An 18,298-nucleotide genomic window follows, 5' to 3' on the forward strand; every position below is an offset into this window, starting at 1 on the left:
ATATTGATATTATTGCTCGTAAATTTGAGACGATGGCGGAAACGTACATCCGACTAAAGAGGGAAGCCAGGCGAATCGGATTAGTCATTAATGTGTCGAAGACAAAGTACATGATGGCAAAGGGCTCCAGGGAGGAATCACCGCGCCCGCCACCCCGAATTCATATCGACGGTGATGAAATCGAGGCGGTTGAAGAATTCGTGTACTTGGGCTCACTGGTGACCGACGACAACGACACCAGCAGAGAAATTCAGAGGCGCATTGTGGCAGGAAATCGTGCCTACTTTGGACTCCGCAGAACTCTACGATCGAATAAAGTTCGCCGTAACACGAAGTTAACCATCTACAAAACGTTGATTAGACCGGTCGTCCTCTATGGGCACGAAACATGGACCCTACGTGCAGAGGACCAACGCGCCCTTGGAGTTTTCGAACGGAAGGTGTTGCGTACCATCTACGGCGGAGTGCAGATGGAATACGGGACTTGGAGAAGGCGAATGAACCACGAGCTGCATCAGCTGCTGGGAGAACCAACCATCGTCCATACCGCGAAAATCGGGAGGCTACGGTGGGCGGGTCACGTCATCAGGATGTCGGATAGCAACCCGACTAAAATGGTTCTCGAGAGTCATCCGACCGGTACAAGAAGACGTGGAGCGCAGCGAGCTAGGTGGGTCGACCAAGTGGAGGACGATCTGCGGACCCTACGCAGAGTGTGGAACTGGAGACAAACAGCCATGGACCGAGTGGAATGGAGGCGGCTACTATGTACAGCAGAGGCCACCCCGGCCTTAGCCTGACCGGTAAGGTAAGTAACCGCAATGCAAATCTTGGATGAATTGTGCACAACTTCTTCAGAGAAATACTTTAAAGAGCGGATGAAAATCGTAAAAAAAATGTCGTAAACCAACACGAAAACTTGTTCCGAATTGTTCACTAGCACACAGCGCCTTCTTGCGTATTTTCGGCAGTTTTGTTCTCTTCGTCATGGAGGGTTTTTTGAAACCTGTCGAACTCAGAGTTGGTCTCAAATCTTTCCCAACCAAATGCCCAAATTTCAGACAATTTGGCCCACAAAAACCCCTCTGACGAAAAGAACAAACCTGCCGATAATACGCTGCGTCACTCTTACATAAAACCACAGTGACATACGTGGGACCATGCATAATCCGTGAATGAATCGTCCGATTCGAGTCGTCTAAATGACTTGGACTTAGAACGTTTAACAACGCGATAGGCATGACAAAGTTTACCGGAGACAGCTAGTTTAACATATTTTCAAGTTGTATCGGCTACCAGTGCGTTGTATCGGTTGTATCAAGTTGTATCGGCTAGCCAAATGCGTTTCGGCATCTAAACCTGTCAGTTTTTTTCAATTTTAACCTTTCTTTTGCATCACGTTGGCAGCAGCTCGCTGACGTAGTTTAAGGTTTGGTTCAAAAATGACCCTAATGCCAAAAAAGGGTTAACAAATACAATTCATATTTTTATAATCAAGTGTCGATAATCTTTCCATTATTTTGCTATACATACTACAAAAATCAATTCCGCGAAAATCCGCGCGAGGGCCCAATTCCATAGGTAAATCCGCGCCAAATCCGCGAAAATCGCGAACTCCGCGCTGTTGTAACAACCCTGTGTGTAAGCCTATTGTGCCGCGCATTTCGCGCTCGCAACTCTCAGGCACATCAGCCTATACGTACTTTCCAGCTTACCACGGTAGCTTTCGATACTTAGCGCCATGCCCACGCCGGGCTCCGTCGATCATCACGCCGAAGTGTTTGACAGAGCCCTTCGACGTGATAGTGCAATCACCTACACTGATCACCGCTTGCTGCTCCGACTTCCGGTTGTTCCCAACCATCACCTCAGTTTTGTAGTGAGCCAACTCCAGTTTCCTGGACCTCATCCACTCCTCCACAACCTTGATCGAGTGGGTGGTAGTCAACTTCACTTCTTCGATCGACTGACCGTAGACTTCCAGCGTAATGTCGTCAGCATAGCCGACGATCTCCACTCCCACCGGGAACTCTATACTCAACACCTCGTCGTACATGACAGTCCGTAACACCGGACCCAGGATGGAACCTTGCGGGACTCCTGAGGCTATGTGAAAGCACTTCCGACCATCCTCTGTGTCGTAAACTAGTACTCGATTCTGGAAGTTCTCGGAATCTTGTACAGGCACCCGGGTATGCCCAGACGCAGGAGCGCATCAGCAATAGCCGGCCAGCTGGCGCTATTAAAGGCGTTCCTTACATCCAGAGTCACTACTGCACAGTAGCGAATACCCCTTCTTTCGCGTAGTCTTGAGTTACTTATACGTTCCGCAGCCGCTTGATGTTGAGCTGCGGCTGTCACCCGCCGGAGATCTTGCTTAATACGCGTCGCGCGAAAACTCCGAGAGCTAACAGATCTTTTTCGTGCATGGTCTATGTCTCGTGTTCGTAAAAGACCACCGGTATCGTAGCCTTTTGCGCATGGTGCATTTGATGCGGGGGTGAATCTTTTTCGACCACAGTTTCGTCTTGAGCCCGTAGTAAGTACCACTTCCACTGATGATGCACCTTCGAATTTCACGATTCGCTTTGCTCTTTGCTATCAGTAAAGATCCGAGATAGACAAATTCCTCACCTATCTCAAAATTATCCCCGCTTATCGTGACTTATTACTTGCTAGAATGATCCGGTCCGACCTTTGTTGCTTCGCATTTCTGCGGGTTTATAGCTTTGCCATCGTTTCAAAAGTGTTGGCGATGATATCCATGCAGTCCGTAAAGCACACAAGTTCACCGGATTACGTGAAAATTTCACCCGGCTGTTGAGCCCTGTACGTCGCATAACACCTTCCAGAGCTATGTAGGCATATGTCCGTCACCTTGTCGCAGTCCCCGGCGAGATCCGAATGAACTGGGTAGTTAGCATTCGAATAGACATTAGTCGCACAAATTCGTCTACAGTGCTAGACCGCTGTTATGAGAGTTGTATCCTTCCTGTCCGAACCAAAGCACAAAAGTTTGGGACTAATGTCTGAGTCTGTCTTTGAGACATGATTGACGTAATCCTACAACGGCCGAGAACCACGTCCTTGAAACTGTGGAATATGGAAAAGGTTGTGATAGTCATCTCACTAGGTCCGCTTCACACAATCATAGACCGTATGAAAGATGACCTGGGATAACACTTGTAGGCGGCATTCAGAATGGTGATCGCTCTGAAGTCCTTACGCTCTAACTTATTGTCTTTCTTGTAGATAGGGTAAATCAATCCTTCGTTTCAGTCCTAACAATCAGTAGGCAAATAGCTTCTGGCCCATGTTGATGAGTATGAATCAAAGGAATGATAATGAAAATGCATCCACTGCTCTCCTTTCCTCGTGTGAAATACAGTGAATACATGTTCATTCCAAAGCAATTCAGGTGTTCGTAGAAGTGCTGCTTCCACCTTTAGATCAGCTCACATTTGTCCATCAAAAGACTCTCGTCAGAGTGTTCAATATTAATCACAGAATTTCGATTACTAATAGTGAATAATAGAACATGTAATTTACATAAAGCGTACTTTTTGGTAAATTAACTTTAATCACATGAATAGGCCAACATGCTTAACTATTTAATTTGTGCGTTGCATACTTTAAGGCAGCACCACTTGCCGACTTTTAGCTCATTAGAGATTGGAGGGATTACTTCCCGTTCGCCATACGAACGTCGCATAGAAATCACAGTCTACGTTGGGGATATATTTCGTACTAACTCACTATTAATTCTTCTGATATGATCAGCTTGGTCATTGTGAAAAAGATTATCTGCTCTTAGATTTATTCAATAGCATTAGTTGAAATTCAACTAATTAATTCATCATTCATGAACGGTGGATACCGAACATTCCGGCAACTTGAAAAAAAATTCTAATTGTTTCAACACTATTTCTCTTTAATATGAACATTCCTTCAACTGCTGCAACAATCGAATTCTATTCGGTTGTTCATCCGGCGAGCCAATAGTGAATGGAATAATTCACTTCATTTTCGACTGATTCAGAAAGGTTCAGTAATGGCGGGAGTCCACGTTGGATGAAAGGACAGATGATCTGGAACTACGAAAAGTTCCGCTAATTATCTGATTGCGCTCTATTAACGCGCTGAGCAGTTCCGGGCTACTCTGTCGATCTTTGGAGACTCCGGACCAGATGAATTGCACCGAAAAGACGAGCGAGTGATGAGCATTGTTACCTGATAGTGCCTTGTATGCGCGTTGAGCCAGTTTCGGACTGATTTGCCGTTGCAGTGTCTCAGGTTGCAGTAGCTGACGAGTTCATGGGCATCAACGGTGAAAGGGAGGGTTGATGGACGGACAGGCAAGATGATATTGATCAGGATGACACGAATTTCACGATTGACGAGCTGGAACAACAGAAGACCCGTTAGATCGAACGGATACGAGTAGATTTATTGAAACGTACCTGATTGAGCTTCACTAGCAGTCTTCATGGTAACGACATGTAACCTTCCCGGAAAGTAGCTATATGATTCTTCCGAGGGCCATTGTACAGGAGGTAGATTGACGTTCTTGATGACTACGATTTGACTCACCTGGACCGGAACTGGTTATTTACAGCCCTTCGTTGCACGTGCTTGTAGTTATAAGGTACACCGGGGCAAGTTGAAACGGGTTGGGCAAGATGAAACGCGATTTTTTTAAATAGATCTCGTTAAAATTTGGAAATATATTTTTCGCTAAAATATTGTTTGAATCAAAAACTATGTGTTATGGCAATGAATTGTTTATCATCATGAGGAAACCTCATGTTAACCCGCTGTTTCATCTTACCCCACCCGTTTCAACTTGCCCCGGTGTACCTTACGAGATATTCCGGATACCACCGGGCCCTGATACGTTGAAACAAGTTCTGGGTTATCTGACGGTTATCTGGAGTGTTGACACAGCTTGAATCCGGAAAGGAATAGGAGTCGACTGCATCGAGTTTAGGCACATTTCTTCCTGCACTAGTAATGTGACCATGTTCTCGTTCTTCAGGGTGGTGTGATCAATTTCAAGCATGTTTTGTTGATTACACCGCGGCTTCCAACAATCCTCCGAAATGTGGAGCGTTGGGAGCGGGTTAGGATGAACTTCCATTGACTGTAGTTTTCAGCACACCTGGGGGTGAATTCCGGCGCACAGTTTCTTCGAAGAGAAGAAATTTTCTTCCATTGCTCACCAGCAAGAAAAATTTCTTCTCTTCGAAGAAAATGTGCGCCGGAATTCGCCTACAGGTCTAGATTTGCACGCGTTCAGTGTCGTTGGACTTCAACATTTCGTAAATACGGTGGAGACCAATGGGGCCCATATAGCCGAGGCGGTAAACGCACGGGTATTCAGCATGACCATGCTGAGGGTGACGGGTTCGATTCCCGGTCGGTCCAGGATCTTTTCGTAAAGGAAATTTCCTTGACTTCCTTGGGCATAGAGTATCTTCGTGCCTGCCACACGATATACACATGCAAAATGGTCATAGGCAGAGGAAGCTCTCAGTTAATAACTGTGGAAGTGCTCATAGAACACTAAGCTGAGAAGCAGGCTTTGTCCCAGTGAGGACGTTACACCAAGAAGAAGAAGAAGACCAATGCTGAAAATGTCATTTCGACATATCAAGATTCAAGCACGTACTAGAGCACGTACAACTAATTTTAGAAGCCGAACTGAAAAATATGGTATATGAAAAACATGACCAACTCTACAAGAAAGTCACAAAAACAAAGCGTGCTCATTTTATTTTTTTTATTTTTATTTTTTTTTTGAATGCCATCAAATACATATCTTCGAAAAGTGCCAATTGATTTTTATGATGAATATAAATTGGCATTTTTTGAAGGTAATCGATGACCTTTACCTTAAATATTGGAGAGAAACCGGGTTTTCCGTGGCTTGCTTGTAGAACTGGTCTAGCCGCACAAGTTTTCATATACCATATTACATATCAGGTTCAGCTTCTGTGGAGCGGACCTGGTGTGGTGGTTAGAACACAAGACTATCACGCCGAGGACCTGGGATCGAATCCCACTCCCGACATACTCACAAAAATGTGGGTTCTTCCTTCGGAAGGGAAGTAAAGCGTGGGTCCCGAGATGAACTAGCCTAGGGTTAAGAATCTCGTTAATACAGAGAAAAAAAGGTTCAGCTTCTGAAATAAACTGTAGGTAAATTAATCAAGATATGTCGAAATAACGTTTTCAGCACTGATAGGTAATTAAACGTTATCAACTGTCAAGTTCAAAGTTCGCAAAGCAATATATATATATGTGACATATGACATATATCCTCCACGCCATCAAAACATAAACTATGGTCAATCCCTCTACAATTTACGGTGAAAACATGGACGATTTACGGGCAACTGCAACACAGTAGATCTCACTGATTTGTTAACATCCCCATTCCTAACTAGGCTCAACCAATCGATCCGGACCTGACGGCCAAAATGTTGGGCCGAGGTGTTGCCGTATCACCGGTGGTAACCGTCGAGCCCCGGCGCCGCAAGTTCCACAAGGCCATAACGCTCAGCATGCCGGCACCGCGGGCCCACAGCCAGGGCATGATCAACCAGTACTCGGGCAATGCACCCACCCTGCGACTATTGTGCTCCATCACCGGTACGTACCAAGCAAAGCACTTACCTCTCTTTCTCTGTTGTGTTCCAATCATATACTCTGTAATTTTGTTTTTTTTTTTTGGTTTTGTGATTCAATGCTCTCTCTCTCTGTCTTTCTCAACCCCCTAAACTACAACTGTCACTCGTTGTTCAATTTTTTTCCTTTTCATCCACTATCTGGCATTTGAAAACCAAAATCTATTATTTGAGGTTCTATTTCTTTAATTTCATATCTCCAACTACATAACCCTTTCAAGAGAATAAGTTTCACCTAAGTATTTTATCCATATGCATTAAACAAGGATTATATGAAAGCTTATACTTACTACAGGAGAGAGAATTTAGTGTTGCCAGATAAGCAGATTTTTTGTTTGGACAGTGGCAACACTACCGCCACCGTTTTTCGTGTGTATGCATATCGTCGTTTATCGAATGTCATTTTTTCCGTTTGAGTCGCATTCCGTTTATTTTTTTTCTTTCGATAAAAAACCCATTTTTACTACTTTCAAGTCGGCCATATTCGAAAAGTTTTTTTTAGTCAGAGTTCTAGATACATCACAAGCGGTTTTTTGAATCCATTTTTTGGTTGAGCATACAGTGTTTTCTTTCGGTTTCATTTCGTACAAACACACATACACCCTTCACCGCCCGCAAAATTTTCGGTTCGTCTGATTTTCAGCGAGATAGTTCCCATGAACATATTGTCGAATGCGCATTCGTTTCAAATCAAACTTATTTTTGCGTTGTTTGGTAGAAGATTTCGTTCAATAGAATTCCCTTCAACCTCGTTTCCTATATTTCCCGATATAGTTGTAATTGTTTCCCACATTTAGTTGAAAAAAAAAATAACCTACAAAGTATACATTTTCGTACTAATACTTCGACAATATGCCTGTTACCGCACGCATTCCATTAACCCACTTGAAGGTGTGTTTCGGAAAAGATCTCTGAAAGGTAACTAACACAGAACAAAACTACCAAACAAAAAGCTAGAAATTATTCTTAAAAAACTGAAAAGCAATCTGCAAAAGCAAAATTCTGTTTATCTTTTGTAATTATTGTTTTCAGTACATAAAGTTTGAGTTTTCCAATTTCGTTTCGTTCGATATACGATCTTCTCTGCTCAAGATTCGATTTCCTTAGTTGTTTGTTTCGTTGGTGAATAAAAAGCGATATTATGACCTCCTTTTCGGTTTTGTAATCGTTTCGAAGCATCATTCGAAAGTTATTCGAACAATGGCACGTTTCTCGGTTTGCGCTCGAAACGTGACTTGTGAAACACAACTAGTCAATGCTATCCTTATGCCTATCTAACAATGATATAATGTTACTCCCCCCTCCACACTAGCACCTAAGATATATTCTCAAAAACACACCAACGCACGGTTCAATATTGTCCTATATCGCATTGATATATGATACTAAAGTTATTTATCTACTAATAACATAACTGTATAATTCGTCTAACAAAGCCTCAGTATCTATACCTTCTTAACTCATTAACCGAACGTCTACAGCTGAAACGGTGTCAATAGATTCGTCGTTTTAAAATTTTTGCTACCGCGCGAGCTATGCTTACTTTTGTTAACTTTTGTGAAAATAACCCATTCGATGGTTGTCCGTCAATCACCGAGCTTAGTATATGCTAAAGCCCTTCAGTAACAAATCATTAACTGTGTATTAGTTCAGATCGAGGATTGACTTCTCAGTTATCCGGAAATGAATTTGGAACATTTGAAACATCTTTGATATTGTTGTTCTAGCAATAAATCGAGTGGCGGCGTTTTATAGCTTCCTTTAACTTTTTCTATACGTCAAGCACAATGTCGGTTATGGTTCACTGTATTGTATTGGGCATTTCCCACCGTACTGGACATTTTCCGATGTTTTCATAAGGACGAAGCCGTAAAAAACTGCAGTTTTGCATCACATGGCGCAGGTGTCCTCTGCGTACTTATTCAGCGAGTAATGACACGATCTGATGCAGAAGCGCAGTTTTATGAACAATCCCGCGCTTATAAAAACTGCGTTCATGAACCAGTAGGGTGGGCAATACGCAGTACATGAGGTGTTCCATACAGCGCACCATTTTCGACATTATTTACGTACAGAAAAAAGTAGCGAAAGTAAAGCAAAAAATGTCGCAATACGGATTAGTACTAGAACAACAATACTTCTGGTTAACAATTGCACTGCAGTTTTCATTAAATTCCTCCCGTTTTGTTACTGAAAGGTTTTACTTCGTTTGCAGTACTTACGCGCCTCGAGAAAACTTATAACGAACAAGCGGTGGAGCCCTCGGTTCCGATATGCAACTCGATCGTCTTTTAGGTTGCGACTTAAGTTTTCAATATACTTCCGTATGATTTACGCTTTTTCTTCAAGTCATGTTTGAAACACTGAGTTAGGATTTCCCAAAACAAAAATGAAAAAGCGCGCCTGTGTTGATTTCACTTCGACATCCTGATCAGAAACATTTTTGTTTTTTTTTTACAATCGAACGAATTTCTAATATGTGAATGCAGAATCCTTTCTTTTTCTAACTTAACATTTTGCTACGCAAATTTTTCAGCAGCATTACTAACACTTCTACTACTTATTTTAATCAATCGTCTACGAGCCTTTGGTTGATTCCACTTTGAACGAAAAACGAAAATTCATTTTGTCCATTCTGAGAGAACACAAAAAACTCGATTATTTCCGTTTTCATTCGAATAAGTTTCAATGAGTTTTGTTTATTCTTATTTTAATCCTGTGTTCAGTTCTGTATATTTGAAAGTGGAAAAAAAGCAACCAGTCGAGAAAATGTTAAACGTTAGTTGCCCAAAAGGGGACTTTTCTGAAACCGTTGCTAAAAGCCATGCAAAATCCTTCAGCAAAACTCTTCACTCCCGCCAAGTGTGTCGAACAGATCTTCAGTGAATGTTAACCGTAACAGTAGATGTGAACACAATAATCAAGAACTTCTACACGCGCCCATTTTTTGTATAGTACGAAATTTGTGTCTTAACGCAGAAAAAAAAGAAAAACAGTAATAAGTTTCAGTGCATGAGATTTCATTTGTCAGAATCCCCGCGGAAATACACGCACACACACCACCGTACGTACAGCCCCAGAGTAAGACCCCCAGATACACACTTTCATATGTACACATATATACACACATGCACGAACACTCAGTATTGTTTTGTTTTGGTTCCGTTGTCCCCAGTATTATCACTAGTGTTTCATACATATCCCAGATATCATCAGTTTCAGTTTCAGTTTTGGTTCGGATCCACCTGAGCGATTGGGTAGACTTGTTTGGGTATCGTATAACTACAGAAAAGAAGCCCCCAGCAGTCCTTAAATATCCCAATCCCACTCTTTCTTACCGTCGTCTTTCGAGGGGGGCTGTTCAGAAAACTGGCAACATTGAACATAATATTTTGATGAAGTAAACATTGTTTTCTTTAATGAGCAGATTAAGCAGATATCGGTAAACATTCTTTCTGACAAATTTATGGAGATTTTCAATAATTTCGTTTCGTTCGTTAGAAACAGATGTGCAATGGCCATGATGATTAATATATGAATCGAAAACCGTTTAAGACTGCCGCAATCATAATCATTTTTCAAAACCTAGAAAGAGGTTTTTTGAAAATGTAAAAGTATTTAAATAGATTCAATGTATTCTATTTTGCAGCCGAATCTAATTGAAAACATTTATAGGATGTTTGAATGTATTGTACAGGTTGAACTCGATTATCCGTAGTCGCGTTCTGAAGCTTTCAAAACATTTGTTTACATATTTTTCAAACAGACAAAATCTGAAATTTTGAGATTTTTTCAAATTAACTTTGTTTAGCATTATATCGAGATCAGCCTGCATATTGATTTTGAATGATTTTGAATTGTTCAACATAAAACTTTAAAGCACAGCACAACACAACACAAAATCGATAAGACAATCACAATTAGACGAACTATTAGACCAAAACGACAAATCCTGGAGCAACATTTGAAAAGGGCCCAAGAGGTCTTGTGTCTTTTTTTCTAAAATGCTTCGTAGAGCATAACAGCAGCCCGCCCACGCAAATGAACACCATCATCCGAAAGATCAATGTTAATTCTATCTGATAACGGTCTTAGTTTTTGTGGATAAGTTGATGGGGGCTCAGCAGCGACGTGCGAAGTCATTGTTTACCAATGCTTGCATGCCCTTTTCTAATGTTGCTCCAGAATTAACTAACCCTGAAAAAGATTGTAACCCCGATTGTCAATCGATGGGCAAGTGAAGCCTGTATCCGTAATAACCGGGACACAGAAAAACAGCTGCCATTCTGCAATGGGTTCGTTAAAATTGCTCAAATTTGGCGTGGAAACATCTGTGTTCATTTCACCTACAAAATTTTGTGAAATTCGGTGCAGTATATTTTGTTGTAGAAATGAATCAGTAGAAAACCAGTGCAAATTAATTTTGTACAACACCTAATTTCAGTGCTGGGAATACTCACTTGCAGAAGGGACGACACTAGTTTTACCAAGCCTAGATATTCAAAAAAATACCAAAAAAGACGAAAATGGTAAGGAAAAGTTTTACAATAAGTGGTGCTTATTGCCTTCAGACGAAAAGGAAAAAAATAAGGTTAGCTCCAATACATGTTATTATGACTATAAAACTGTTGATAGTGCATCGATTTTTTTTAAATTTTGCCGTCGCAAAAAATGTATATTGAGAGGTTCGTGTTCAAAATTTTAGCCATTTCGTTACCCATTTTCAAAAGATTTAGCACTGACAAGCATAATTGGGCAATACTCACAGTGTTGGGCAGTGTTGGGAATACTCACTTGCAACGAGTTATACTCACTTGCTACTATCTCAGTTCAGATGCATGCTCTCAAAAACGGTGTATATCTAAAATTTTGTCGAATAAAGTATGAGTCGTACACGTCTGAGACGAGACTCGCGAAGAGGAAAAAAAAGCAACGTCAAGTGTAGCTCAACTGAGCTGTCAGTTGTAGCCCGTTTGATTACGTTACCTAAAACGAGAAAAGTATTGCTGCCCGAGATAAATTCTGAAGCAAAAATTCACTCTGAGCAGCATTTTCTTCTCTTGTACTGTCAAAAATAAATTGAAAACAAAATATTCCAATAATTACTTTGCTTGGCGATTTTTGGCAATGCAAAATTTCACCTCAACATGATTTTGTGCGTGAATGGGATTCAGTTACACTGCATGTGAGATGATGCGGTCACGTACGTGTTTGAACCATCAGCCCAAAGCATAATGTCAACACAGGTAGGAAGAAGAAAAAAATAACAAACTGGAGAAAAAGAAGACCGTCTTCGCGAGTCTCGTCTCAGGTACACGTATACCAAAGTACATAGTGAGAGAGCTGTGAACACGAGATGAGTATAAATTACGCTCACGCCAGTTCATCATTATCAATGATACATATTGCCCTTTACTGACATTTTACAAGTTTTGCTGGTATGTCTGGAAAGGTCTGAAACATATTTATTGGAAAAAACTTGTAATTAGAAAGGACGAAATGATGCTAATTGACAAATTGAGAGATGAAAATTTGTGAAAAACCACGTTTTTCAGTAAACTGGTAAAAAAAATAAAAATCGGTTCAATACTATTTTTTTCTAGCATTTAAAACTTCAAGGCATATTTTGGGTACTTTTTAACAATTTTATTCCGTGTGTACTATTTTGACTGTACAAATGTCATGACTGTTCCAATTTTTAACAAAATTCGAACCTGTAAAACCATTATAAAACTGTGCTCAGTTAAATTTTGAGAGATATGAAAACTTTTCAATTTATAAATGCTTGAATGTCACGTTACAAAAAAACATATTTGCTTATTGTGACCTTCATTACGGCTAGATCAAACTGAATGAAATTTTTGCACAATATTTCTACATGTAAACTTTACATACAGAACAGTTTTGATTGAAATCGGTTCTGTATTTTTGGATCTAGAGCTCAAACGGTGCAAAAGTGATATTTTTTAAAACGTTTGTTTGCTCAAAATTCTCAAATGGCAAGATACTTGTTTCAACAATATCTCCAACGATTTTGATTTATATTCAACCGGTTTTGATTAAATTTGTATTGTATTAGCTATACATAATACACCATACCTGGTAAAAAAAAATATTCAACTTTAATTAGAAAATCTTTCTGAATTCCAGGAATTTGTTCCGAGATCCCTAAGAGAATTGCCAGTGATCTCTCTAGACATAAATTCAGGATTGCTCAAGATGTTCTTTCTGGGATACCTAAGGAAGTTCCCTCCGAGATTCTTCCAAGAATTTATTTAGGATTTGTTCAGAGCTTCCATCTGGGATTCTTCCAAGAGTTCTCTCTTGGATTAATCCTGTAACTCCATACGGGATTCCTTCAGAAATCCCTTCCTGTAATTTTCTAGAAATTCCTCCAGAATATTCCTATGAAATTATTCTAGAAGTTCTTTAATGGATTCCTTCACGAGTTTCTTTTCAAATTTCTCCAGAACCTTTTTAAATTTCTTCAGATTTTTTGAAAGTATCTAAAAGTACAAAACTGCTGAGATATTTCTTAAGAAGTTGTTGGAGGAATTTCATAATGAACTCAAGAGCACGTCTTGGAATACTTCCATAAAGATAATAAAAAAAAACTTCTGGACAATTTCCGTGAGCAAAACTTAAGAATCTTCCATAATGAATTAAAGAATATGTAATCTGCAGAATTCCAGCAGGAAATCATGCAGAAATCTCAGAAGAAGTTCTTGGTGGAATCCCGGAAGGACATCCTGGATAAATTTTTGGGTAAATCTTAGAACGAACTCCAGGAAGAACCTTGACTTATTTTGCAGGAGTCTAGAAGCTCTCAAGAAATTCCGGAAAGAACTTTTGAAAAATTCTCGGAACCCAAGTAGCACACGTGTCACAGAAGATTAACGGCGGCGCAGGTTACGCAGAAGTCACCGTGACTAACTTCTAACAGGTAAGCATTTATTTGTTAGAAATAAGTCACAATGACTTCTGCGTAACAAAAACTTGCGTCACCGTTGCTCTTCTGTGACAAGTGTGTTACTGGGGAAGATAGCCCGGGTGAAATTTCTGTCCTTGATGCCACTCCTGGTGCAATATTAGAAGAAAATCTTGGAGAAACACCAGAAAGAACTGTTAGAGGAACCCATAAAGTTACTCCAAGGGGAGACCTAGAACAAGTTGCTGGAAGAAGGATTTCCCAGATAAATTCAATAAACAATTTCTGGAGAAGTCCCAAAAGGAATACCTTGAGGATTCACATAAGAAACGTCCAGAGAAAAGCTAGAGGAATCCCAAAAAGTTCAATCTTATAAAGAGCTCCTACAGAAATCACTGGAGGAACTCCAGGACGAAGAATGTATTCCTGTAGAAATCCTAGAAGGAACTCTTGTAATAATCTCGGAAGGAATTCCGGCGGGAGACTCCGAACCCCGAGTGAACCACGGGTAAAAAACATGAGTAATCGCGGTTGAAATTATTGGAGGATGGTTCTAGTCTAGTCTAGTCTAGTCTACACATACACAGCCATTCATTGAAAGAATCCTGGAAAATGATAGAAGCGACTAATTCTACCATTTTTCTTGTCATTATTAATGCTTGCAGTGCATCGGAAATGCATTACAGGCATTAAAGTGGCCAGGCCTACTGTGCAGCGTTATTGATTTTACAAGAAAGCTATAGAGCGGGGACATCTCGTACCAACCGTTCAGCCATTTAGCAAAAAAAAACTTGAAAATCGGTGGGGGTGACGATGCTAAGAAGGATAATGTCACCCCTTGGTCCTTGGTTTCCAGGGATGGAACACAGGCATTTACTCTGTATCCTGGCCCTTATGCCTAGGCTTAAGCGCCATTACTCGCTCTCTGAAACGAGAAAAAAAGTATAATGATCCCTTCCCAAAATAAAATAAAAAAAAGATTTATTGAATCACAAATATGCTAATAATTATTACGAGTTGCAGGCAACTTCGCAGTTTACATCAGAACGAACTCACCAAATTCATCAACTTAAGTTCGCAAATCGCTCACAGATCGAAAAATCAGTGTAAAATTCTGTGACATATGATGGGACATATAATAATTGGAGCGTGGGATATCACATGTTAACTTGTTAACGTGACATATCATGTTAACTTCCATCATATGTCATTTAATTCAGCATTACTCTGAGAGTTTACATGACATGTAATACAAATTTACATGATATATCATGTAAACCATCACAACACTAAGTTTACATGACTAAAATAAAGTTTACATGATGTGTAAATCTCATTATTTTTATCTGTGTTGATCATAAAACAATGCCGAGTGAAAACTTTTTCTTTCTTGTCCAAAAAAGCTGACAAAATGGGGTCTCCGTTCAGTTAATTTATATCATCTATTCAGATTTATGAAGTTAAGACTGCATCAACAATTATACTATTATACCATTAAACTCGGTTTGCAGCTGCTCTCATCCAATTTCAGAAAGGTGCCAACTTCGAAAACGTAGACAAACCCATTTTTTTTCAGGTTTACAGTCTAACATTCTTACCACATGCTCCCTTCCGGCTTTGGTAATTTTCTGGATGCTGGAGTCCAAAATATTGCACAAGGATCTTCTGGTGCAGAGCTTTAGCATCAATAAAACATAGTCAAGTTTCGAATATCAAAGGATTGGGCTACAAAGCAATCATAATAGCAAAGAGATGACTTTTTCATCTTGAGTTGTAAATTTATCCAACAAGGCTTATCGAATTTGATAAACACAAAGAGTTCGAAATATCGGCTTGTGCATTCCTATAAACTAATCAATGCTTCATAAGCTTTTATACAACTTCTTTTGTTAGTAGAGAAGCACTCATAAGGATCGATATAGACGATGCGGTAAGCACACCAGTATTCAGCAAAACCATGCTGACTTACTCAATCATTTCTTTTTGGATGCCAATCAAAATATGGGGATGGACTTGGGAATCCGAGAACATTTTTTAAAAAATGGACATGCCTAATGCCGAGGGTAACAGGTTCGATTCCTGGTCGGTCCAGGAACTTTTCGCATAAGAAATATTCTTTCCATCCTTGGGTATAGAATATTTTCATGCCTGCCACATGAAACACACAAGCAAAATTGTCATTGACAGTGGAAGCTCTCAGTTAATAATTATGGAAGAGTACTATTCTGAGAAATAGGTGTTGTTACAGTTAAAGGCTCAAGCATCCGTCATCATTTTTCGGAAAATAAAAAAAAACAGTTTTCTCGCTGCAAATCAAAACAAGGATCATGAAAATATATTCACTGCATTATATTCCTCATGTGGAGTACAGTGAATATATTTTCATAGCAAAAACTTTTGTTTTGAACGAAAAAACTGCTTTCAAATGTTTGATGATGACGATGATTTCAATGACGAAAAGTTTACCGTTAAGAGCTAAGAACTCACTCTAATGTTAACTTCGTTCAGTGCGTTCTCGACGTAATCAATGGAGCTGTTCTGTATCATCGTAATGACTTTTGAGTTTAGTACATACATAAAAATATTGCTTTACAAATTGATGATTCCAAAAGCACTAAAAATGGGTTAGGCTTTGAATTGCCGCCAAAATTTATACATGCTAAATAAATCCTATCAAAAATGAGTTTTGAAAAAAAAATGTTTTTAAATAATAGTTTTCCACTCTTCGACCAATTCCGTGCTGCCAGTTTTCGGGAACAACAACCCTCACCATTTACTGTTTTTAAAATCAAACTTATTCCAATAAATTCTTCCTTCCAGCTTAACAGGAAATCTCCGCATTCTTTCTTGCATGCGACTATCATTTTTCGTACTCCATATTCCCCTAGCCATACCCATCTGTTTCTCATGTTTCTTAACCCCGTCCCCATTAAAACATAAATCAGGTGGATAGTAATGGTTTCAAACGAAGATAGCTTATAAAACAGTCAATAGTAACCAATGACATTCGAGTTCTATAGTTAGACCAGTAGTCTCGAGACCAACTCGTCGACCAGCAGTTTCCGTTCCGTTGTTCAGTATCATTTCACTCTCAGTTATGTTTCTGTTTCAACGAAATTGGCCCACCTTAAGTTCTAACGTTTATAGTTGACTTCATTTTCTTACTTTGCTTTATAATTCCATTTAGTACTTAAGCAGTGCCGCCGTGGAACTGGCTCCGAGCTGGTGGCAAACAGTCAAATAATCCGCTCGCTTCAACTCGCAGCCAGTTTCACCCATAAAATGCTTCCACAGTTGAACTGATACGGTCCTGCCCGGGATGGTCAGTTCAGCCGCGCGTACGCTTTCGATATTGTATACTCATTGTTGTACTACTATCACCAACTACTAATCAACAGCAGTTTACTGACCGCTCAAGCTAGCTAGACTCGCCAAATTACCTCTAAGCCTAAAACTTGTACGATCCATACCCGTGTTACGCTTAACCGAATGCTTCTGCCCCCCTGTCCGCGACGTCTAGGTGGTACAACTCGCGCCCAGTGGGAGGACGTCACCGGTTCCACTCCGCTGACCTTCGTGAACGATTGCGTGTCCTTCACCACCACTGTGTCTGCCCGTTTCTGGCTCATGGACTGCCGAAACATAGCCGATGCCACCAAGATGGCGACCGAACTGTACAAGTAGGTTTCCGTCGAATAGTTTATATCTCTCAAAATTCTTACTTTTGAATTCTTTTTCTAACGAACACAGAGAAGCCATACACGTTCCGTTTATGGCCAAATTTGTCGTTTTCGCCAAACGCACCGACCCACTGGAGGCGCGGCTCCGCGTCTTCTGCATGACAGACGACCGCGAAGACAAGACCCTAGAACATCAGGAGCACTTTACCGAGGTCGCCAAGAGTCGCGACGTCGAAGTACTGGAAGACAAACCGCAGTACATCGAGCTGGCCGGTAACCTGATACCGATCACCAAGTCCGGCGAACAGCTGAGTCTAGCGTTCAAGGCCTTCCGAGAAAACCGACTGCCCTTCGCGGTTCGCGTTAAAGACCAACATGCCGACATCGTTGGCCGTACGCTCTTTATGCGCGAACCCAAGATCGCCAAGGGTGAACCACCCCAGCAACCGATCTGTATCCTGAACATCGTACTGCCGGAAACCATCATACCCGATCATACCACGACTATAGAAGACTCGCAGGAAATATTGGTCCGAGTAGGACGAGCTGCCCGCGTCTCGCCGCGAGATCAGAACTACCTTGGAGAACTGCGCGTTGTCGACATCTCCAACCTTCTTGGCGAAGACTGGGTCAAGTTGGCTCCGGAAATCGGAGTTAGCGAAACCGACGTCGAGAACATCATCGCTCAAAACCCGACGAGTAGCGCCCAGCAGGCCCAAGCCATGCTCAAACAGTTCCAATCCAAAGCCAAGAACGACTTCAACATCCTGGAAAATGGCCTGCGAACGATTCATCGAGACGACATTGTCGATCGGTGTCTAAGAACCTCTACTACCACAACCACCACAACCGTGACCATGCGAAACAAAACTGCCTTCTCGATTAGCAAACGAAGCCACGACGTGGACATCATCACCGAAACCGACTCCATTGCGAAGTTGGTACAAAAAGATGGTAAGTTACGTTAATTGTTTCCGGAATTGAGAACCCTTAAGCCTAATCAA

The 18,298-nt window shown here is 40.8% G+C and overlaps 1 protein-coding gene across 1 annotated transcript in view; it reads left to right on the forward strand.

Moving 5' to 3' along the window:
* The window catches only part of LOC109423432 (ankyrin-2-like), an 85,336-nt gene that overhangs the window by 2,521 nt on the left and 64,517 nt on the right, over nt 1-18,298 (forward strand). Inside the window, exons 2-4 of the mRNA XM_062857429.1 lie at nt 6,447-6,651; nt 17,135-17,294; nt 17,365-18,248. Coding sequence (XP_062713413.1) covers nt 6,447-6,651; nt 17,135-17,294; nt 17,365-18,248 — 1,249 coding nt within the window. The remainder of the gene's footprint in view (nt 1-6,446; nt 6,652-17,134; nt 17,295-17,364; nt 18,249-18,298) is intronic.

The sequence above is a fragment of the Aedes albopictus genome, chromosome 3 (assembly GCF_035046485.1).
Source record: "Aedes albopictus strain Foshan chromosome 3, AalbF5, whole genome shotgun sequence".
Lineage (NCBI taxonomy): Eukaryota > Metazoa > Arthropoda > Insecta > Diptera > Culicidae > Aedes > Aedes albopictus.